The sequence below is a fragment of the Oncorhynchus nerka genome, linkage group LG9a (genome assembly GCF_034236695.1).
Source record: "Oncorhynchus nerka isolate Pitt River linkage group LG9a, Oner_Uvic_2.0, whole genome shotgun sequence".
Classification (NCBI taxonomy): domain Eukaryota; kingdom Metazoa; phylum Chordata; class Actinopteri; order Salmoniformes; family Salmonidae; genus Oncorhynchus; species Oncorhynchus nerka.
The window spans coordinates 24,516,348-24,538,337 of record NC_088404.1 but is presented as its reverse complement, the minus strand read 5'-3'; the positions used below and the strand labels follow the sequence as shown (position 1 = coordinate 24,538,337).

Sequence of the window (21,990 nt, the reverse complement as noted above, 5' to 3'; positions counted from 1 at the left end):
GTGGCGGTGGTGTGTTGCCTATCCTCACCACCTGGGGCCCGGCCAGTCAGGAAGTCCAGGATCCAGTTGCAGAGGGAGGTGTTCAGTCCCAGGACCCCGAGCTTGGTGATTAGCTTGGAGGGGACTATGGTGTTGAACGCTGAGCTGTAGTCTATGAACAGCATTCTCACAAAGTTATTTCCTGTCTTTTCCAGGTGGGAGGGGTCAGTGTGAAGTGCAATTGAGATTGCGTCATCTGTGGATCTGTTGGGATGGTATGCGAATTGGTGCGGTTCTAGGGTGTCCGGGATGATGGTGTTGATGTGTGTCATGACCAGCCTTTCAAAGCACTTTAATTGTGGTTGAACTTACATATACTGAATGCACACAATTCAAAGCAGTATTGTGATGGGCCTTTTAGAATTTTTTTACCCATCTCGATATTTGTCAGCTGGATATCTAATTTTCCTTTTATGTTTAGTCATAGATCCATCTTTAAACTGTTATGTAGGGTTTGTTATTGTGACAGCAGTAAGTGTATCTCCAATGCAATTGCTGTAAACCATATCCTAAGATGTGTTCATGCTGCTAATGAAATGTAGCTTGAATAATGAACACTGTTCCTTTTCTGTGAAATGTTGTGCAATGTTTGTCTTGCCATTAAAACATGTATAACTTTTTAAATGATTTAATAGGATCTGTGTACAGGAGACTGGAAAGAATGAATCTGCACCATAACATGATCTCCTGCAGATGGAGTTATAGAACCACAGTCATTTCAGTACATATTGTTTTGTTGAATGTACAGGTATAGTGAGCAGAATTAACACTTGGATATATTAAATACATATTAAGAGGTTTCTTCTCATAAAGCATGCTTATCACCAAATGTGCTCCATTTTCTCATAGGGCCCTCATCAGGGACATTGATCCTGGTAAAGAAAACAACTGTACATAAACTGATGCCACTTTTACATAAGATACATCTTTTTTTGTTACACAGATCCGTAGGTTCTAGTGTGGTACCATAGACATAATGAAAATGCCACACAGCACAGTGAGGATAGATGGATAACTTCTAATATAAAGAATTAAAACTAAAATATTGTGTTGAATATATTGATTCTTTCTTACAGTCATTTTTAAGTGTAGAAACCCCCAAGGCTATTTAACCAATGGAAACATTGTAACACTGGTAGCAGTTACTTTGTATAATCATTCCAATGTCACTGATGCAACTTTGATACAATTTTACAGGCGTGTTTATAATATCAACACTGCCTTGGGGCGTATGTGGATCATACCCTGTACATGGCTGGGGAAAATCCAGCAGGAATTTCACTGAAATTAGCCCGAAAACACAATTGGCACTACTGGTTAGATACAAATCATGTCAATCCATCTCTTGTTTCCTCTATTCCTCTTCGATCCCTCCCATTTGCACACGGAGTCTGTGGCAGCTGTGCTGCAGTCTGTTTTGTCTGGGAAAACGAAGCAAATGGGAAGTGTGGGACCCGGGAAACTATAGAGAGCACCAAAAGGACGATATATATATAAGACACGTGACGTACAGTTGCCGTGTACTACCTTGGTGCCGCGTGCAATAAAACCGCGCGCCTCTCACCACATTGAAGATTTCTATTTATCGGATTATTAAAGGTTATGCAGTTGCATCGTCGCGACATCTCCTCCCTGCCTGGCATTGCCAGCAGTTATCAGTGATTTCATTGATTGATATCAGGATTTCGTGTTGGCCTCCTTTTCTAGGACTACTCGTGTATAAGGAGAACAATGGACTAAACGTTTTCTTGAATAGCTACTTTACAAGGGAATAAATCTAATTTGAAAGTTGGCGCCGAGTTTTCGTGGCTACAAATTGTTGTTTGGTAGGGGAAAACTACGCAATCTGTGTGATGCTTCGGGTGTTATAGGCGTGCAGCAAGACGAGCCTTTTAATAGTTGCATTTCCTAACCACTCTGAATCGACCCGAAAATGTCTAATACAAAGTTCAAAAAGGATAAAGAAATCATTGCTGATTACGAGAGTCAAGTTAAAGGTAAATTTGTTTTACATTTCGCCTACTTTGATTTTAGCCCCATTATGGGGTTAATTTAGTGAGCTTTGTCTAAACTCAAGAGTATGAGATATATAGCCTGGCTGACCCTGTGCTCCGTAAAGCTTTTGACAGACTCACTGATGAGAGATCAACAATATGATTGGTCTACTAAAGAAGACTCTAACAAACTGTTATATTCTGTGTGTGTGTCCAATATTATATACCAGTTTGAAAGACCTATTTACCAGTAGATAGAAAGATATATTTTGTATGAAAAATTAACATTTCAAGCGTTTGGGACTAAGGTTCTAACTGCATTTGTCAACATTGAGTTATTGACAGATTATTGAACATAATAGTACTATATAGTACTCTAAATACCCCAAATTATGTTAAATTCTTAATAATAAAATATAACAATTTCTGACACCATTCAAACCAATGAAAGCCAATTATTTCAGAATTATCTTTGCAGATAGAACCTTATACTATCAAGCTCTCGATTTGTCAGGCGTACTCTGTTCCCTTTCATTCCCACTGTTGTCAAATGCTCTATCCTTTAATTTGGGTTCACTTCATTTGCCTTCCTTGTGTTTTGTATGACTTGTTTCAAATATACCTTCATCAGGCATTGTCTGCAGCCCAGGTCTGTAAAGGTAGCCACATCTTATTTTAGGCGTGTCCTAATCCTTTTTAACAGAACGTTCTGATTTAAATGGCTCTGCTTTGGAGTGTTCTTGTCACCTCAAACTAGCCTGGGTCTCAAAATAACAAACGCAAACAATAAAACCTGGTGCTTATACATGATTTATACAGGTGCTTCTTTTGATACTTGGCTTGGGGCCATTAACATTAATTTCCCAACTTTTTCACTCTCCAAGCCCCCTGCAAACATACAAGAGGCTTTTTTTCCAGACAAATGTACACAGAAAAGGGGCAGTTACTGCTGCTCTGTGGTAACCATGGGGACTTGGCCAAGGAACTGCGTTCTCCAGAGCTGTTGGGAGCTCTGACATACCACCTATTCACGTCTCCATAGCAAACCTTAAACCCAGAGAGAAGGCTGGGGGGGACGAGAAAGGGAGCAATGCTGCTTGAGGAATTACCAGATTGTGTACACTTGAGCAGAAGCTCTCATTTGCGAAGAATGTGTGTAGCCCCTTCGCTCGTGATGACTAAGGCCTTTCAGCTGTATTAGAAGGGTGATGCACAGTCATAAGGGACACTGTGGGTGCGGAACCTCCTGTTTGTCATGCAAAGCGAGCCAAATGGGGTAATAATAACACAGCTGATACAACTGGAGCATTCCTCTTGGGGAACAGAGGTCTGAATATAGCACACAGAGACAACCTGTTACTCTACGGTGGATCAGCCGTGATCTCACTCTGTTGGTTTTGAAGTTGAGTTATTTGGCCTCAATAGATAGTCATAGTTTTCCCCATATGACTTTTTTTGAAAGATTGATTTACCCCATGAGTAGTTCCATGATATTGGCAATGTCCTTTTATCTGCATACCTTGCTGTCCTCTTTACATTGCAAATCTTTAACTTTTGTATACTCTGTGTAAAAACTGTATGTTCCAGACTATTTACCTTAGATTTGTTGTATATTCATCCTATAGCCATTCTGTTTTTCATGAATAGTGGTAGGCAGCATGAACTAAAAGTATATAATGTGATTGTCAGTGTCATTTGGAAATAAGGGGAAGCATGTGATATCTCCCTTATCCTTTGTCCATAGGCTAGTCTGTGTGAAGAGCTGAAAGTGGCTATACTTGGATTAAAAAAAAATCTTATGTTCAGGGAAGATTGCCATCAGTCGCTACTCCCAGCCTCTTGATTTGTACAAATTCCTTGGCTCTTTTATTCAATTCTTGACCCTTGAGATTAATGCCGTTGTGCTGTTCCAAACTCTGCTAAAGCTGTCACTATCTAATTTTACACACAAATACCTTTGGTGTTGCAGACATAAGTCATGAGTTGTATTTGTAAAATACTCACTAAAAACACAACATTCTCCATTCATTGTAAACCCAGGGTTCTGAAATATTTTTGGCACCCCAGTTTTGTAGCATCTTTTAACGGGTGTCTCTATTTGCCAAAGCATATATCTGAAGCCGGAGGCAAGTTTTGTACAGACATTGATTACTCAAGGAGCAGAACCTCAAGCAACCCCAGAGGAAATGAGAGGAATATGTTTGATGTGCTAGTTCCCAGCCTCGCAGCCTCTCTTTTGGAAGATGAGGACTGGTATGCTTTATTTGGACAAATAGTTGTTTTAGAGGACCCTCTCAACCTCCACTATCCTATCAACTGGCAGTGCAACCACCATCATTGTCCATCTGACAGTTTATGCCTGAGACCAACTCCAGTGATTCTACTTAAAAATAAATATAAAGCATTTCCTACTCTTTCTACTGACAACTTCTGAGAGCTGTATGGAGAAAAGCTAAGAGTGATTATTATTCAAGTCAATAGTTTATCCTCGTATTTCATCCTCTCTAGTTCTTTGCTGTCTGGCTTTGGCAGTCTCTCTTGGCTGGCTGGCAGTGTTTTCAATCAGAGCCTAATCTGTCATTCAACTGACATTCATTTCTTAAGCATCTTCCAGGAGTAGCTTTTTTATCCTTCCCCACCAAATGGAATTAAAGTTGAAGTTATTTTGCATTCAAGGTTAGAGGAAATTATTCATAGGTGATATTACAGGAATCTACAACTCTAAACTGAACATCATGTTTTTTTAATTTGAATTTTATTTGACCTTTTATTTAACTAGGCAATTCAGTCAAAAACACATTCTTATTTACAACGATGGCCTACCCCGGCCAAACCCTAACCCGGATGACGCTGGACCAATTGTGTGCCGCCCTATGGGACTCCCAATCACGGCCGGTTATGATACAGCCTGTAATCAAACCAGGGTCGGTAGTGATGCCTCTAGCACTGATATGCAGTGCCTTAGACCGCTGCGCCACTCTGGAACCTTTAGGCCTATATATTATGTATTATCATTAAATGATGGATAGTTCATTAGTATTTAAGCCAGTTGAGGGGTGTGGGTGAAATGAGACTTCATCTGTCATCCTGTCCCTGTGACCAGCTGAACAGAGAACAACAACTTTCCCCTGTCTGTTCTCTCTTGGCCCCAGAGGCCCCTCTTGTTGGTTTGATGTCTAGCGATGGCATGCTCTCTGTGGCCTGGTTATGCCTGTCGGCCCTTCCCCCCACAAGTTGCTGACCGGGGTCCTGTCCCAAACCATCATAAAGGGTGCCCCTGTGGTCTTCCCCACTGCCTTTGAAATAAGAGGCTCACCCCTCGGCATTGAAGATGAGAATGGCTGGGACTGTTGTCCATATGTATGCAAGGTAATGGGTGGGGGTAGATGAGAAAAAAGAAACCCGCACACTGCTCTTGCTAGTATCACTGGTCTTCATTAAGCTTCAATGGGTGAGGGCACACATCATTGTCCATGTTGATCTAGTTATGTTTTAATATAATTTGTTTTGTGGCAAAATACATTTATATTGTGTTTACGCTACTTGTCTACTTGGATTCATGTTTTGTTTACTTGCGGTACTAGATTCATGTTTTGTTTAGGCGACTTGAGCAGAATCTGGCATACGAGTATATTGGAAGAAAATAAATGGTGTAAGTTCATGATTAATAGCTCAATGTTTTTACAATTTTACTTCTACTACTTTGAGCAATCTGAACATAGGCCTAATTCTGCCAGTACTCTGAATGACTGGTGAGACAGTAGTGTCTGTTGGGCGATTTCCCAATGTAAGATGGGGATCCAGAAAGCCATGTACACTAAAGCTGCCTGCTCTTTATTTAGACATGATTCCCAGCAGTAATTGTGACTCGTTGTGCTGACACCACCATTTTGCATTACCAAAACCAACATTGAGACTTTCTCTTTACAGTACATTATCCAAATAGTCTTGTAGAGCAGGGGTTCTCAAACCTTTTGGGGCCAGGGACCCCTTTTGTGATGGCAAATTCATCAGGGACCAGAACATAATCAGAACACAACTCGAGTGAGATGATGATGTAAGGTGAAAGCACCAATTTGTAAGTCGCTCTGGATAAGAGCGTCTGCTAAATGACTTAAATGTAATGTAAATGTAATGATGATGATAATAATAGCATACAAGGAGTATTACTATGACTTCGGCAGTGCATGGCTGGACAGATCTAATCCCCAGGAATTCAACTTTATATACACTGCTCAAAAAAATAAAGGGAACACTAAAATAACACATTCTAGATCTGAATGAATGAAATATTCTTATTAAATACTTTTTTCTTTACATCGTTGAATGTGCTGACAACAAAATCGCACAAATTATCAATGGAAATCAAATTTATAAACCCATGGAGGTCTGGATTTGGAGTCACACTCAAAATTAAAGTGGAAAACCACACTACAGGCTGATCCAACTTTGATGTAATGTCCTTAAAACAAGTCAAAATGAGGCTCAGTAGTGTGTGCTCCACGTGCCTGTATGAGCTCCCTACAACACCTGGGCATGCTCCTGATGAGATGGCGGATGGTCTCCTGAGGGATCTCCTCCCAGACCTGGACTAAAGCATCCGCCAACTCCTGGGCAGTCTGTTGGTGGATGGAGCGAGACATGATGTCCCAGATGTGCTCAATTAGATTCAGGTCTAGGGAACTGGCGGGCCAGTCCATAGCATCAATGCCTTCCTCTTGCAGGAACTGCTAACACTCTCCAGTACATGAGGTCTAGCATTGTCTTGCATTAGGAGGAACCCAGGGCCAACCGCACCAGCATATGGTCTCACAAGGGGTCTGAGGATCTCATCTTGGTACCTAATGGCAGTCAGGCTACCTCTGGCGAGCACATGGAGGGCTGTGCTCCCCCCCCCCCCCCCCAAGAAATGCCACCCCACACCATGACTGACCCACCGCCAAACCGGTCATGCTGGAGGATGTTGCAGGCAGCAGAACGTTCTCCACGGCTTCTCCAGACTCTGTCACGTCTGTCACGTGCTCAGTGTGAACTTGCTTTCATCTGTGAAGAGCACAGGGCACCAGTGGCGAATTTGCCAATCTTGGTGTTCTCTGGCAAATGCCAAACGTCCTGCACGGTGTTGGGCTGTAAGCACAACCCCCACCTGTGGACGCAGGGCCCTCATACCACTCTCATGGAGTCTGTTTCTGACCGTTTAAGCAGACACATGCACATTTGTGGCGTGCTGGAGGTCATTTTGCAGGGCTCTGGCAGTGCTCCTCCTGCTCCTCCTTGCACAAAGGCGGATGTAGCTGTCCTGCTGCTGGGTTGTTGCCCTCCTACAGCCTCTTCCACGTCTCCTGATGTACTGGCCTGTCTCCTGGTAGCGCCTCCACGCTCTGGACACTACGCTGACGGACACAGCAAACCTTCTTGCCACAGCTCGCATTGATGTGCCATCCTGGATGAGCTGCACTACCTGAGCCACTTGTGTGGGTTGTAGACTCAGTCTCATGCTACCACTAGAGTGAAAGCACCGCCAGCATTCAAAAATGACCAAAACATCAGCCAGGAAGCATAGGAACTGAGAAGTGGTCTGTAGTCCCCACCTGCAGAACCACTCCTTTATTGGGGGTGTCTTGCTAATTGCCTATAATTTCCACCTGTTGTCTATTCCATTTGCACAACAGCATGTGAAATTTATTGTCAATCAGTGTTGCTTCCTAAGTGGACAGTTTGATTTCACAGAAGTGTGATTGACTTGGAGTTACATTGTGTTGTTTAAGTGTTCCCTTTATTTTTTTTGAGCAGTGTGTGTGTATATATATATATATATATATATATATATATATATATATATATATATATATATATATATATATATATATATATATATATTAGTGTGGCAGATATTTGTTGTGGGTTTAAAGCTAATATCTTGCATTTTTCCATGTGGCAGAAAGGACTTTGCAGTTTATAGCTAAAACTACAGTGCATTTATGTATTAAAATGAAAGTTGGTAGAGTACTGTTGATACCAATATCTCTGTGAGCCTCCCAGGCCCATGTTGCCCATGGTTAAGAACATCAATTGTAGAGTAATAAAATTACATCATATTACCTCTCAACTTATTTCACGGATCCCTTGGCCAAAATCTGTTTAATCTGCTAGTAATGTTAATAAAAAATTATATATTTTTTTAGTTCTTGCTGCGGACCCCACTTTGAGAACCCCTGACGTTGAGAGAAGACGCCACAAAGGGCAGCTCATGGAATGCTTTCTCAGAATGTTGAAAACATGGGAAGCTGTCTGTTTTCTGTCTGCTCTGCCTACTAGTTTCCTAAAGTCTTGACTCGTCTAGGATATCCTGTTTTTCATTCCTTTTTTTTTACTGTCCATCCCAACGGGGGAAAAAAAATACTAACCAAGGTCATGACCTTTTTTTCCCAAATGGGCAACCTGGAAGTACTTTTTAGTTGCCAGCTGTTTCCTACATTATGTAATAGACCCAATGCCCTCAACAGAGATTTTCATGATACTTGTGAGATCACAATACAAATCATGTATCAGCCTTCCTTTGATCAGTTGATTTTATGGCGACGCCTCGGAGCATGTAATAGCAGTGGTTTTATGAACAATATAATCAATCTAACTGTGCCCACGAGGCTGCTGGGTGATACCAGCGAGCCGTTTATGGGCAGGCAGCTGTTCTTCCTCAGCATCTTCATTCAGGAACACACTAAAAGGTGTCATCATGTAGAAGGTTATGAGACATTCAAACTCTGTGGTCTGTGTGATTGCATTCTGGTTGAAGTGACAGACAATGGTGAAAAATTGAACAGCTAGAGAGTAGCAGATTTATTGTGGTCTTTTGTGCGCTACTATAATGCCCAAGGCTTGTGCTCTGTTGACACTATGAAAGAAGTTGGTTATGACCTAATGATTTTTGCAGATAATCTGTTTTGTGAGGCTGTAAAACAGTGTTCCCTTGAAGGAAAGGTTGAAGGCTATGATTGTGTTGTAGCAGATATATAATCCTGTGCGCATGCCGGCAAGTTGACGAGAGGGAGTAGGGGTGGGCCGATGTGAGTGGTCTTTTTGAATAAATCCATTTAAAATACACCATCACAAAAGTCCATTACTAATTTTAGGCAGGTCCTAAGAAACACTAAAATGAATTTTCAAAAGAATAGCATATTTTGAGTTTGACTATGTTATAGGCTGCACATTATTGGATGCTAAATGTTTCTGATCAGTGACAGATGAGCTACACCTCCACTTATTTTCCCAGCCAGAGACGATGAAGAAAATGGCCTATACAGACGGAGTTTCAGTGAAACAAAATCCCATTGATTATCAGACAAGTCACCGGCTTTTGTCTGGAGTAGGCTACTAAACCGATGAAGAGCAACATAATCCACTACACTAATCATGAGCACATCAATTTAGCTAACATTTCCCCAGCCTAATTGTAGCCTAACCAATATCCAAACTGATATTCAGTGGTAACAAAAATCTGACTGATTTATCAAGACTAGTCCCCATGCTTGTTTCAAAGCAGCGTGATTGTGCTGTCCCTGTCAAAACGGTGATTAAATGATCATAGTTGACCACACACAGGTATTGCTTCAAATTTAATATAATGCTTGGATGATTTTGGGACAGGGCCGGCGCTAGAACTTTTGAGCTCTGCCATATGGACACAGACCCCTTAACTTTTTACACATTTTGTTTCGTTACAGCCTTATTCTAAAATGTAATAAATAGGTTTTTTCCCCCTCATCAATCTACACATAATACCCCATAATGACAAAGCAAAACAGGTTTTTAGAACTTGTTGCAATTTTGTTTTTGAACACATTTTAAACACACACACATTTTATATAAGTATTCAGACCCTCTACTCAGTACTTTGTTGAAGCATCTTTTGCAGAGATTACAGCCTCAAGTCTTCTTGGGTATGACGATACGAGCTTGGCACACCTGTATTTTGGGAGTTTCTCCAATTCTTCTCTGCAGATTCTCTCAAGCTCTGTCAGGTTGGATGGGGAGCGTCGCTGCACAGCTATTTTCAGGTCTCTCCATAGATGTTGGATTGGGTTCAAGTCCGGGCTCTGGCTGGGCCACTCAAGGACATTGACTCCTGTGTTGTCTCTGCTGTGTGCTTAGGGTTGTTGTCCTGTTGGAATGTGAACCTTCGACCCAGTCTGAGGTCCTGAACTCTCTGATGCAGGTTTTCATCAAGGATCTCTCTGTACTTTGCTCGGTTCATCTTTCTCTTGTTCCTGACTGGTCTCCCAGTCTCTGTCACTGAAAACATCCCCACAGCATGATGCTGCTACCCATGCTTTACCGAAGAGATGGTTCCAGGTTTCCTCCAGATGTGACACTTGGCATTCAGACCAGATAATCTTGTTTCTCATGGTCTGAGAGTCCTTTAGGTGTCTTTTGGCAACATCCAAGCAGGCTGTTGTGCCTTTTACTGAGGAGTTACTTCTGTCTGGCCACTCCACCATAAAGGCCTGATTGGTGGAGTACTGCAGAGATGGTTGTCCTTCTGGAAGGTTCTCCCATCTCCACAGAGGAATTCTGGAGCTCTTTCAGAGTAACCATTGAATTCTTTGTCACTTCCCTGGTGTTCAAGGCCCTTCTCCCCCAATTGCTCAGGCTGGCCTGCTCTAGGAAGAGTCTTGGTAGTTCCAAACTTCTTCCATTTCAGAATGATGGAGGCCACTGTGTTATTGGGGACCTTCAATGCTGCAGAAATGTCTTGGTACCTTTCCCCAGATCTGTGTGTCAACACAATCCTTTCTCTGAGCTCTACGGACCAAAGGGTCTGAATACTTACACTACCGTTCAAAAGTTTGGAGTCACTTAGAAATGTCCTTGTTTTTGAAAGAAAATCACTTTTTTTGTCCATTAAAATAACATCAAATTGATCAGAAATACAGTGGAGACATTAATGTTGAAAATGACTATTGTAGCTAGAAACGGGCTGATTTTTAAAATTGTTTTAAATGGGATATCTACAAGAATAGACGAGTTGCAGAAGAAAGGTCTTTGTTTCTGGCCATTTTTCACCTGCATTCAAACCCACAAATGCTGACGCTCCAGATACTCAATTAGTCTAAGGAAGGCCAGTTATTTTATCAAATCAAATCAAATTGTATTTGTCACATACACATGGTTAGCAGATGTTAATGCGAGTGTAGCGAAATGCTTGTGCTTCTAGTTCCGACAATGCAGTAATAACCAACAAGTAATCTAACTAACAATTCCAAAACTACTGTTTTATACACGCAAGTGTAAGGGTATAAAGAATATGTACATAAAGATATATGAATGAGTGATGGTACAGAGCGGCATAGGCAAGATACAGTAGATGGTATCGAGTACAGTATATACATATGAGATGAGTATGTAAACAAAGTGGCATAGTTAAAGTGGCTAGTGATACATGTATTACATAAAGATGCAGTAGATGATATAGAGTACAGTATATACGTATACATATGAGATGAATAATGTAGGGTATGTAAACATTATATTAGGTAGCATTGTTTAAAGTGGCTAGTGATATATTTTACATCATTTCCCATCAATTCCCATTATTAAAGTGGCTGGAGTTGAGTCAGTGTGTTGGCAGCAGCCACTCAATGTTAGTCTTACGGTTGTGGGCGGAGCAGTTGCCGTACCAGGCGGTGATACAGCCCGCCAGGATGCTCTCGATTGTGCATCTGTAGAAGTTTGAGAGAGTGCTTTTGGTGACAAGCCGAATTTCTTCAGCCTCCTGAGGTTGAAGAGGCGCTGCTGCGCCTTCTTCACGATGCTGTCTATGTGGGTGGACCAATTCAGTTTGTCTGTGATGTGTATGCCGGGGAACTTAACTTGCTACCCTCTCCACTACTGTTCCATCGATGTGGATAGGGGGGTGTTCCCTCTGCTGTTTATTGAAGTCCACAATCATCTCCTTAGTTTTGTTGACGTTGAGTGTGAGGTTATTTTCCTGACACCACACTCCGAGGGCCCTCACCTCCTCCCTGTAGGCCGTCTCGTCATTGTTGTTAATCAAGCCTACCACTGTTGTGTCGTCCTCAAACTTGATGATTGAGTTGGAGGCGTGCGTGGCCACGCAGTCGTGGGTGAACAGGGAGTACAGGAGAGGGCTCAGAATGCACCCTTGTGGGGCCCCAGTGTTGAGGATCAGCGGGGTGGAGATGTTGTTGCCTACTCTCACCACCTGGGGGCGGCCCGTCAGGAAGTCCAGTACCCAGTTGCACAGGGCGGGGTCGAGACCCAGGGTCTCGAGCTTGATGACGAGCTTGGAGGGTACTATGGTGTTAAATGCCGAGCTGTAGTCGATGAACAGCATTCTCACATAGGTATTCCTCTTGTCCAGATGGGTTAGGGCAGTGTGCAGAGTGGTTGAGATTGCATCGTCTGTGGACCTATTTGGGCGGTAAGCAAATTGGAATGGGTCTAGGGTGTCAGGTAGGGTGGAGGTGATATGGTCCCTGACTAGTCTCTCAAAGCACTTCATGATGACGGAAGTGAGTGCTACGGGGCGGTAGTCGTTTAGCTCAGTTACTTTAGCTTTCTTTAATCAGCACAACAGTTTTCAGCTGTACTAACATAATTGCAAAAGGATATTTTAATGATCAATTATCCTTTTAAAAGGATAAACTTGGATTAGCTAACACATCGTGCCATTGGAACACAGGAGTGATGGTTGCTGATAATGGGCCTCTGAAGATATTCCAATAAAAATCAGACGCTTTCAGCTACAATAGTCATTTACAACATTAACAATGTCTACACTGTATTTCTGATCAATTTGGTGTTATTTTAATGGACAAAAAAATTGATTTTCTTTCAAAAACAAGGACTTTTCTAAGTGACCCCAAACTTTTGAAAGGTAGTGTACAGTCGTTTTGAGAATGACACAAATATTAATTTCCACAAAGTTTGCTGATTCAGTGTCTTTTAGATATTTTTGTCAGATGTTACTATGAAATACTGAAGAATAATTACAAGCATTTCATAAGTGTCAAAGGCTTTTATTGACAATTACATGAAGTTGATGCAAAGAGTCAATATTTGCAGTGTTGACCCTTCTTTTTCAAGACCTCTGCAATCCGCCCTGGCATACTGTCAATTAACTTCTGGGCCACATCCTGTCTGATGGCAGCCCATTCTTGCATAATCAATGCTTGGAGTTTGTGGGTTTTTGTTTGTCCACCCGCCTCTTGAGGATTGACCACAAGTTCTCAATGGGATTAAGGTCTGGGGAGTTTCCTGGCCATGGACCCAAAATATCGATATTTTGTTCCCCTAGCCTCTTAGTTATCACGTTTGCCTTATGGCAAGGTGCTCCATCATGCTGGAAAAGGCATTGTTCGTCACCAAACTGTTCCTGGATGGTTGGGAGAAGTTGCTCTCGGAGGATGTGTTGGTACCATTCTTTATTCATGGCGGTGTTCTTAGGCAAAGTTGTGAGTGAGCCCACTCCCTTGGCTGCGAAGCAACCCCACACATCAATGGTCTCAGGATGCTTTACTGATGGCATGACACAGGACTGATGGTAGAGCTCACCTTGTCTTCTCCGGACAAGCTTTTTTCCAGGTGCCCCAAACAATCGGAAAGGGGATTCATCAGAGAAAATGACTTTACCCCAGTCTTCAGCACTCCAATCCCTGTACCTTTTGCAGAATATCAGTCTGTCCCTGATGTTTTTCCTGGAGAGAAGTGGCTTTTTTGCTGCCCTTCTTGACACCAGGCCATCCTCAAAGTCTTTGCCTCGTAGGTGTATGCATCTGCATGCACAGTCTCTGCCATTCCTGAGCAAGCTCTGTACTGGTAGTGCCCCGATCCCACAGCTGAATCAACTTTAGGAGACGGTCCTGGCGCTTGCTGGACTTTCTTGGGTGCCCTGAAGCCTTCACAACAATTGAACCGCTCTCCTTGAAGTTCTTGATGATCCGATAAATGGTTGATTTAAGTGCAATCTTACTGGCAGCAATATCCTTGCCTGTGAAGCCCTTTTTGTGCAAAGCAATGATGGCTGCATGTGTTTCCTTGCAGGTAACCATGGTTGGCAGAAGAATAACAATGATTCCAAGCACCACCCTCCTTTTGAAGCTTCCAGACTGTTATTTGAACTCAATCAGCATGACCGAGAGATCTCCAACCTTGTCCTTGTCAACACTCATACATGTGTTAACGAGAGAATCACTGCCATGGTGTCAGCTGGTCCTTTTGTGTCAGGGCTGAAATACAGTGGAAATGTTTTTTGGGATTCAGGTCATTTGCATGGCAAGGAGGGACTTTGCAATTAATTGCAATTCATCTGATCACTCTTCGTAACATTCTGGAGTATATACAAATTGCCATCATACAAACTGAGGCAGCAGACTTTGTGAAAATGAATATTTGTGTCATTCTCAACTTTTGGCCACGACTGTATGTAAATAAGGTATTTCTGTTTTACATACAGGGAAAAACATTTTATTTAATACATTTTAGAATAAGGCTGTAATGTAACTGTGGAAAAAGTCAAGGGGTCTGAATACTTTCTGAACGCTCTGCAGTTTTTCCAGATATCAAAAATATCTTTCATTTACCAAGACTATTATATTACCGATCGATTATCTCAAATCTCCCAGTAGCACTATTTGCAGAGTTGGCTACACGTAAATGTTGCAATTTTTCAGCCATTCCTAAAGCTGCGACCAAAAACAAGTTTTATATATGGGCAGTACCAAAACAAGTGATCTCATTTACTTTAGGGGAAGCCAGCATCCTAACTGTGCACCTGCCAACTTTCTTTTCCAATTTGCAAGAAACGCATTGGGCTTATTCTAGACAGAGTGAGCCCACTGTCTTACTATACAGTGGGGCAAAAAAGTATTTAGTCAGCCACCAATTGTGCAAGTTCTCCCATTAATTTTCATCATAGGTACACTTCAACTATGACAGACAAAATTAGGGGGGAAAAACCCAGAAAATCACATTGTAGGATTTTTTGTGAATTTATTTGAAAATTATGGTGGAAAATAAGTATTTGGTCACCTACAAACAAGCAAGATCCTCTGTGCTCCACTCGTTACCTGTATTAATGGCACCTGTTTGAACTTGTTATCAGTATAAAAGACACCTGTTCACAACCTCAAACAGTCACACTCCAAACTCCACTCTGGCCAAGACCAAAGAGCTGTCAAAGGACACCAGAAACAAAATTGTAGACCTGCACCAGGCTGGGAAGACTGAATCTGCAATAGGTAAGCAGCTTGGTTTGAAGAAATCAACTGTGGGAGTAATTATTAGGAAATGGAAGACATACAAGACCACTGATAATCTCCCTCGATCTGGGACTCCACGCAAGATCTCACCCCGTGGGGTCAAAATAATCACAAGAATGGTGAGCAAAAATCCCAGAATCACACGGGGTGACCTAGTGAATGACCTGCAGAGAGCTGGGACCAAAGTAACAAAGCCTACCATCAGTAACACACTACGCCACCAGGGACTCAAATCCTGCAGTGCCAGACGTGCCCCCCTGCTTAAGCCAGTACATGTCCAGGCCCGTCTGAAGTTTGTTAGAGAGCATTTGGATGATCCAGAAGAAGATTGGGAGAATGTCATATGGTCAGATGAAACCAAAATATAACTTTTTGGTAAAAACTCAACTCGTCGTGTTTGGAGGACAAAGAATGCTGAGTTGCATCCAAAGAACACCATACCTACTGTGAAGCATGGGGTGGAAACATCATGCTTTGGGGCTGTTTTTCTGCAAAGGGACCAGGATGACTGATCCGTGAAAAGGAAAGAATGAATGGGGCCATGTATCGTGAGATTTTGAGTGAAAACCTCCTTCCATCAGCAAGGGCATTGAAGATGAAACATGGCTGGGTCTTTCAGCATGACAATGATCCCAAACACACCACCCGGGCAATGAAGGAGTGGCTTCGTAAGAAGCATTTCAGGGTCCTGGAGTGGCCTAGCCAGTCTCCAGATCTCAACCCCATAGAACATCTTTGGAGGGAGTTGAAAGTCTGTGTTGCCCAGCAACAGCCCCAAAACATCACTGCTCTAGAGGAGATCTGCATGGAGGAATGGGCCAAAATACCAGCAACAGTGTGTGAAAACCTTGTGAAGACTTATAGAAAACGTTTGACCTCTGTCATTGCCAACAAAGGGTATATAACAAAGTGTTGAGAAACTTTTGTTATTGACCAAATACTTATTTTCCACCATAATTTGCAAATAAATTCATAAAAAATCCTATAATGTGATTTTCTGGACTTTTTTTCTAATATTGTCTGTCATAGTTGAAGTGTACCTATGATGAAAATTACAGGCCTCTCTCATCTTTTTTTAAGTGGAAGAACTTGCACAATTGGTGGCTGACTAAATACTTTTTTGCCCCACTGTATGTAGCCCATGTATCTGATGCTGTCTGGACAGAAATAGAATGACGCGCCATACTCGTTTGGTCCAGACTGTCTCAGTATTTGTAGACAATCGATCTGATGCTGAGGGGTGCTTTTTCGCTCGCTCAGATGCTTTCTTTGAGATTGGTCCTCATCTCGGGTCAAATAAAATGTCAATATTTCTATTTTTTACAATGCCAGCCCTGCTGTGGGAGTTTCGGTAAGCAACAATTTGCTACATGACTTCAATTGCATTAGCCCATATTTTCGTCATTCAGGGATATTCATTCCCACGGTTATTCTTTATGGATCCATCCAGTTCTGGTTAAGAAAACAGGTCATGCATCGTGGTGGGCTATGCGACATGATGGGTGAAGTGACATGCCTCGCAAAGTTTAGAACTGCCACAAGGATGGTAACGGCCTAGTAACGGGAGCTGTCTAGCAACCATCAAGAGCGTAGTGCGTGCCAATGCTGCTTCAGCATTACGGCTACATTTTATACTAAGTCACAGACATAACTTTACCACATTCATGACTACCTCGCTTGACAGACAAAAGTACAGGTTTGTTACCGGCAATATAAAGAAAAGGTGGCAAAAAATGTGAGTGTTTTAAAGTTGGCTGCTTTTCGTGTTGATTTGAAACGGATATTATTAACCGTAACAGGGAACCTGTTAACAGTGCTCAACCCCTACCCCCGTTTAAGCTCAGGTCATCACCAGTGTGCTCACTAATGACTCGGAGGTATTAATAAAGATTGGGATTAATGGAATTCTCACTTCCTACAGGACGTTGTCTTACAATTACCACACTCATACACCTACCATCTGTCTCGCCAGCCCCCTCTGCTTTGTGCTGAGGTGTGCTGCCTTGCTTGTGTGCTTTGCTGTCTTCACCCCTGGTGGTATGGAGATGGGTGTGGGCGGTAGGTTATTGACTGCACCATCTGTGGTCACTCGCTCTTTCTGCCATTTGAATAAACCTCCCCCTGCTGTGCTTTTCACTCAGTCCACAAAAGCCACCAGGACAACAGTGCAGACTCCTCCCATGCCCAACCCTGAGCTCGACCCCATCCCAAAACAATACAACTGTAACTCAAGTGGCACTGATGCAGGGGCAACCGATGAAAGAAAAGGAACCCTTTTGTCTTTGGCTGTAACGGACACTGGTTATTTGAATTCCATTCTACTCCATAACCCAGTAAATGCAAGCCACACATTATATATTCACTGCACTTCTCTACCAAAGAGTGGATGAAATAAATCATGGAAGGGATATATGAATAAAGAGACCATTCCTCTTGCAGAGTTTGAGGCTGGCACTGTTTCTCTCCCCCTCTCTCTCTCTCTCTGCTTGTGGTGTTAGCCATGGAGTGGGATGTCTGGTTTAGACCACACCTCACCGGAGAGCCCGGTCATTTGCTGGATGGGAATCATGATTTGGCTGCGTGGAGCTGCTCTGCATCAGTGCTGATATGAGATATGCGGCGTTAATGAAATTGGACCACGCTGTTGAGCAAGGTTGGTGGGATTTCACCCACCCTGCCTGGCAGCCACTCCATTCCTTTGAACCTCCTGAGAGAACCGACAGATGGAAGGACAGACAGATCCCTAGCCTGTCTGTTGGGCGAGGCTGCTGTCTGCAGCTGAGTTGGGTGTAACTATTTGGGACGCATGGGCAAATGGACATACAAACAGACCAACAGCCTGTCTGTTGGGCGAGTTGGGTGTAAATCTTTTGGGTGAATGGGCAGACAGACGGATGAGGTCAGACTAGGAATTAGACGGTTCAGGTCATCGCCTCTGTCTCACAGTTAACTAGTCTTTTTAATCTGTGTTCGTGTTTAGCAAACTAATTTCTTGTGTGGAGGTAAGCTGTTTATGTGTTTTGTGGTGGAGGATCTCTTTAAGACAAGTGTAAACATCCTACAAGGCAGGCTAAGGCAGCCGGTCCCAGTCCCCTCTATTTCCTCCATTTGCTTAAACAATGTGACATCTGCCACTTTGGCTTCCTCCTTTCTATTTTTAAAGCCAGAGTGACCACAGCAATGGGTCCACAAGCTGTTGTTGCTCGGCTCAGGTACCCGGCTTGTCCTGTAACAGCTCTCTGGGAAGAAATCAGGCTACAGCTACATGTCCTCAACAAATCTCCCCAAGTCTCCCCACTTCTTCCCTGTTTTAAAAGACACAACCATTTCAGCACTTGGGTTTCCTCTAGGGGCCGGTTAACCAGACACAGATTAAGGCTAGTCCTGGGCTAAGATAAGAGGCTATTTCAATGTTGAATATCTCTTAGTCCAGGATTAGTCTTAATCTTTGTCTGGGAAACTGGCCCTAGATGCATTATAAACATGAGCTACATTGTTGGTACTGTAAGTGCATAAGAAAGGTAACATAATGACACTGTACTGAAACCACTTCATTACCAAGGCATGTACACTATTGAGTCATGAAGTCATCCCATGCATTATAGATGTGTTCAGAGAGGAGACTGTTTAGTGTGTCACAGTGATGACATGATGATGATGATGATGCCTTCTCGTTGACAAATGGGGTTCGTTCATCTCCAAATCAGGTAAACTAATATCACTCTCTTCAGTGTCTAACCAAACATTGTGGCCTCTTTTTTTTACGATGAGTCTGATTATTTTGCTCAATATTTCCTGACATTTTGTCTTCTATATCATGGCTGTTTGGCCAAACCTCCTTGTGTCATTACTGTCTAATGTTACTGATGTACACAGTGCTATCCATCAGTGTTATCCTTTATGTAAGGCTCTATATGTAAGACTCAATCGTGTCCTCCACTATAAAGATGCAGCCAAAAACTAAGCTTACTTGCTCTGGTTTTGTGTGTTCCCTATGGTTTCCCTGTCTGCATTCCAAATAGCACCCTGTTCCCATATTATACACTGAGTGTACAAAACATTTGGAACACCTTCTCTTTCCATGACAGACTGACCAGGTGAATTTGTACAAAACATTTGGAACACCTTCTCTTTCCATGACAGACTGACCAGGTGAATTCGTACAAAACCTTTTTGGTTTCTTAAAAAAAAAGTTAGAATGAAAGTGGAGCACAGTGAGTCCCTCCCTGTAGGCTCATGTTTCTAATGATTGAGACTGGCAGGGCACTAGCAGCAGGCACACAGCAATCCCTGTTAGTCTTTCAACTCACGTTTGTCTGGAAATAGACTGCCTGCCTGATGCTGTTTTGTTCAGTTCTGTTACTGTTAAGTCATTGACCCAAGTAGAGCAAAGAGTTTTAGCCAAAGTGGACACAGGAAGAATGTAAAAGGGGCATTCACAGTTTTTCGATAAACTGCTTCTTTTAATTTTATCATAGGCAAATTTCTGAGGCTGGTAACTAATGAACTTATCCTCTGCAGCAGAGTTAACTCTGGGTCTTTCTTTGTGGTGGTCCTCATGAGAGCCAGTTTCATCATAGTTCTTAATTGTTTTTGCGACTGCACTTGAAGAAACTTTCAAAGTTCTTGAAATGTTCCATATCAACTGACCTTCATGTCATAAAGTAATAATGGACTGTCATTTCTCTTTGCTTATTTGAGCTGTTCTTGCCATAATATGGACTTGGTCTGTTACCAAATAGGGCTATCTTCTGTATACCACCCCTACCATGTCAACACAACTGATTGGCTCAAATGCATTAATAAGGATAGAAGTTCCACATTCACTTGGAACAAGACACACCTGTTAATTGAAATGCATTCCAGGTGACTACCGCATGAAGCTGGTTTGGCATTCTCGAAGAGTGTGCAAAGCTGTCATCAAGGCAAAGGGTGGCTACTTTGAAGAATCTCAAATTTAATTAATACATGATTCCATGTGTTATTTCATTGTTTTGATGTCTTCACTATTATTCTACAATGTAGAAAATAGTAAAAATGTAAAAAAAACTAATGAGTAGGTGTGTCCAAACATTTGACTGGTACTGTATGTTGACTGATCCTTTGACTCTGGGAATTTCCATGGTAACAGAGTGATGCTGAGATTTTTTGCTTTAAAATGTGTTCCAAACAAAAACCAATGATAGCAAAGTTAAACAAACCATACAACTCTATGCACACGGATGACTTTTAACAATTTCCACTGATTGCTTTACAAGAAACGTGCAGATGCAAAGTTTGGTAACAGAATGACTGCACCAACAGCACAAACTGTCATTCTGTTACCAAACTTTGCATATGCACTTCTTCAAGTAAATGTGTTTTTAGAGTTGTATGTTTTCTTTAACATAGCGATAATTGTTTTTTGATTTACATTTTAAAGTGAAAAAGCTGATTTCTCAGCATCATTCTTTTACTGTGGAATTGCCCCTCTTGTCCCCCACATCCCCCTTCTATCTTGACCTCTTAACCTGCGGGAAAGGAGGCTTAGAGCTGACTGTCACCGTAATCAATAGCTAAAGGCCACCACTTCAGCGAAGGCAGCCTCAAACTGACGTCCGGGACCACCGTGAGGAGACGAGAGGGGGAAGCTGCTCTTTAAAAAGCAGCAGTCAATGAAATGTCAGCCAGAGGCCTCGTCTCCTTTGTATCCTCTAAACCTGATTTTATTATAGCCTGGAGCCAAAAGGAGCAACCCTCTGTCCTTTAGTTATGGAAAAATACAATGCTGTTTCATAACTGTGGAGACACAAAATGGTTCAACTGGCTTGTGGCCACTGCCAGCTCGTTCTTGCCCAAGCTGGGAACATTTTGGAGTAGTATCGGAAATAGTGAAGAGTTTCCCCATGGTCTCCCATGGCTTATCACCCACACATGAAAGGGCTGTTGTAGGAAGCAGGAGACTGAGGAGAGGGCTTGGGCCTGTGTGAAGGTCTGAAGGAGGGCTGGCTGTCTGAGTCAGGAGCACCAGGCTGGTCTTGTGAACTCCTGTACTGGAGACATGTACATTTCCTGCCACGGCTGTGATGGGCGCTCTGTTCTAAGGCCTATTTAGGAAATTGAGAGCTGTGCGCCATATTCCTTATTGTGTGCCTGCTGCCAGCGGTCACGCATGGACAAGGGGTTCTTCAAGGGCGTGGCCTTCCTTTGGTCTTCACTGTGTTTAATGCAACGCCTCTGCACTCTCCTTCCCTCCGCCTACAGTCTATTTCAGGGCTTCTTGGACAGAATTGGTCCTCTGTCTGCAATTATGTCACAATGATAACTGCTGAAGAAATGGGACATTCATTTTGTGGAAAACCAAAGGGGTCATAACATTGAGATCATGGGCGTAAATGTGCTTAGGTCTCAATGTAATGACCCGCCTGGCTTTCCATACATGGTATATTTGTCACGAGTCTGCACTATTCCATCCATTTACAGAATGGATGCACCAAGTTAACAAATAGATCATCGACCATTTTGAATCCCACCGTACCTTCTCCGCTATGCAATCTGGTTTCCGAGCTGGCTATGGGTGCACCTCAGCCACGCTTAAGGTCCTAAACGATATCATAACTGCCATCGATAAAAGACAGTACTGTGCAGCCGTCTTCATCGACCTGGCCAAGGCTTTCGACTCTTGTCAATCACGACAT

At 42.6% G+C, this 21,990-nt stretch overlaps 1 protein-coding gene across 5 annotated transcripts in view; it reads left to right on the top strand.

The window, feature by feature from the left end:
- The first annotated feature begins 1,478 nt into the window (after positions 1–1,478).
- The window catches only part of LOC115134082 (SLIT-ROBO Rho GTPase-activating protein 1-like), a 234,473-nt gene continuing 213,961 nt past the window's right edge, over positions 1,479–21,990 (top strand). For all 5 annotated transcript variants that reach the window (XM_029667708.2, XM_029667707.2, XM_029667706.2 and 2 more), the window contains exon 1: positions 1,479–2,036. In XM_029667708.2, coding sequence (XP_029523568.1) covers positions 1,973–2,036 — 64 coding nt within the window. In that variant the 5' untranslated portion in view covers positions 1,479–1,972. The remainder of the gene's footprint in view (positions 2,037–21,990) is intronic.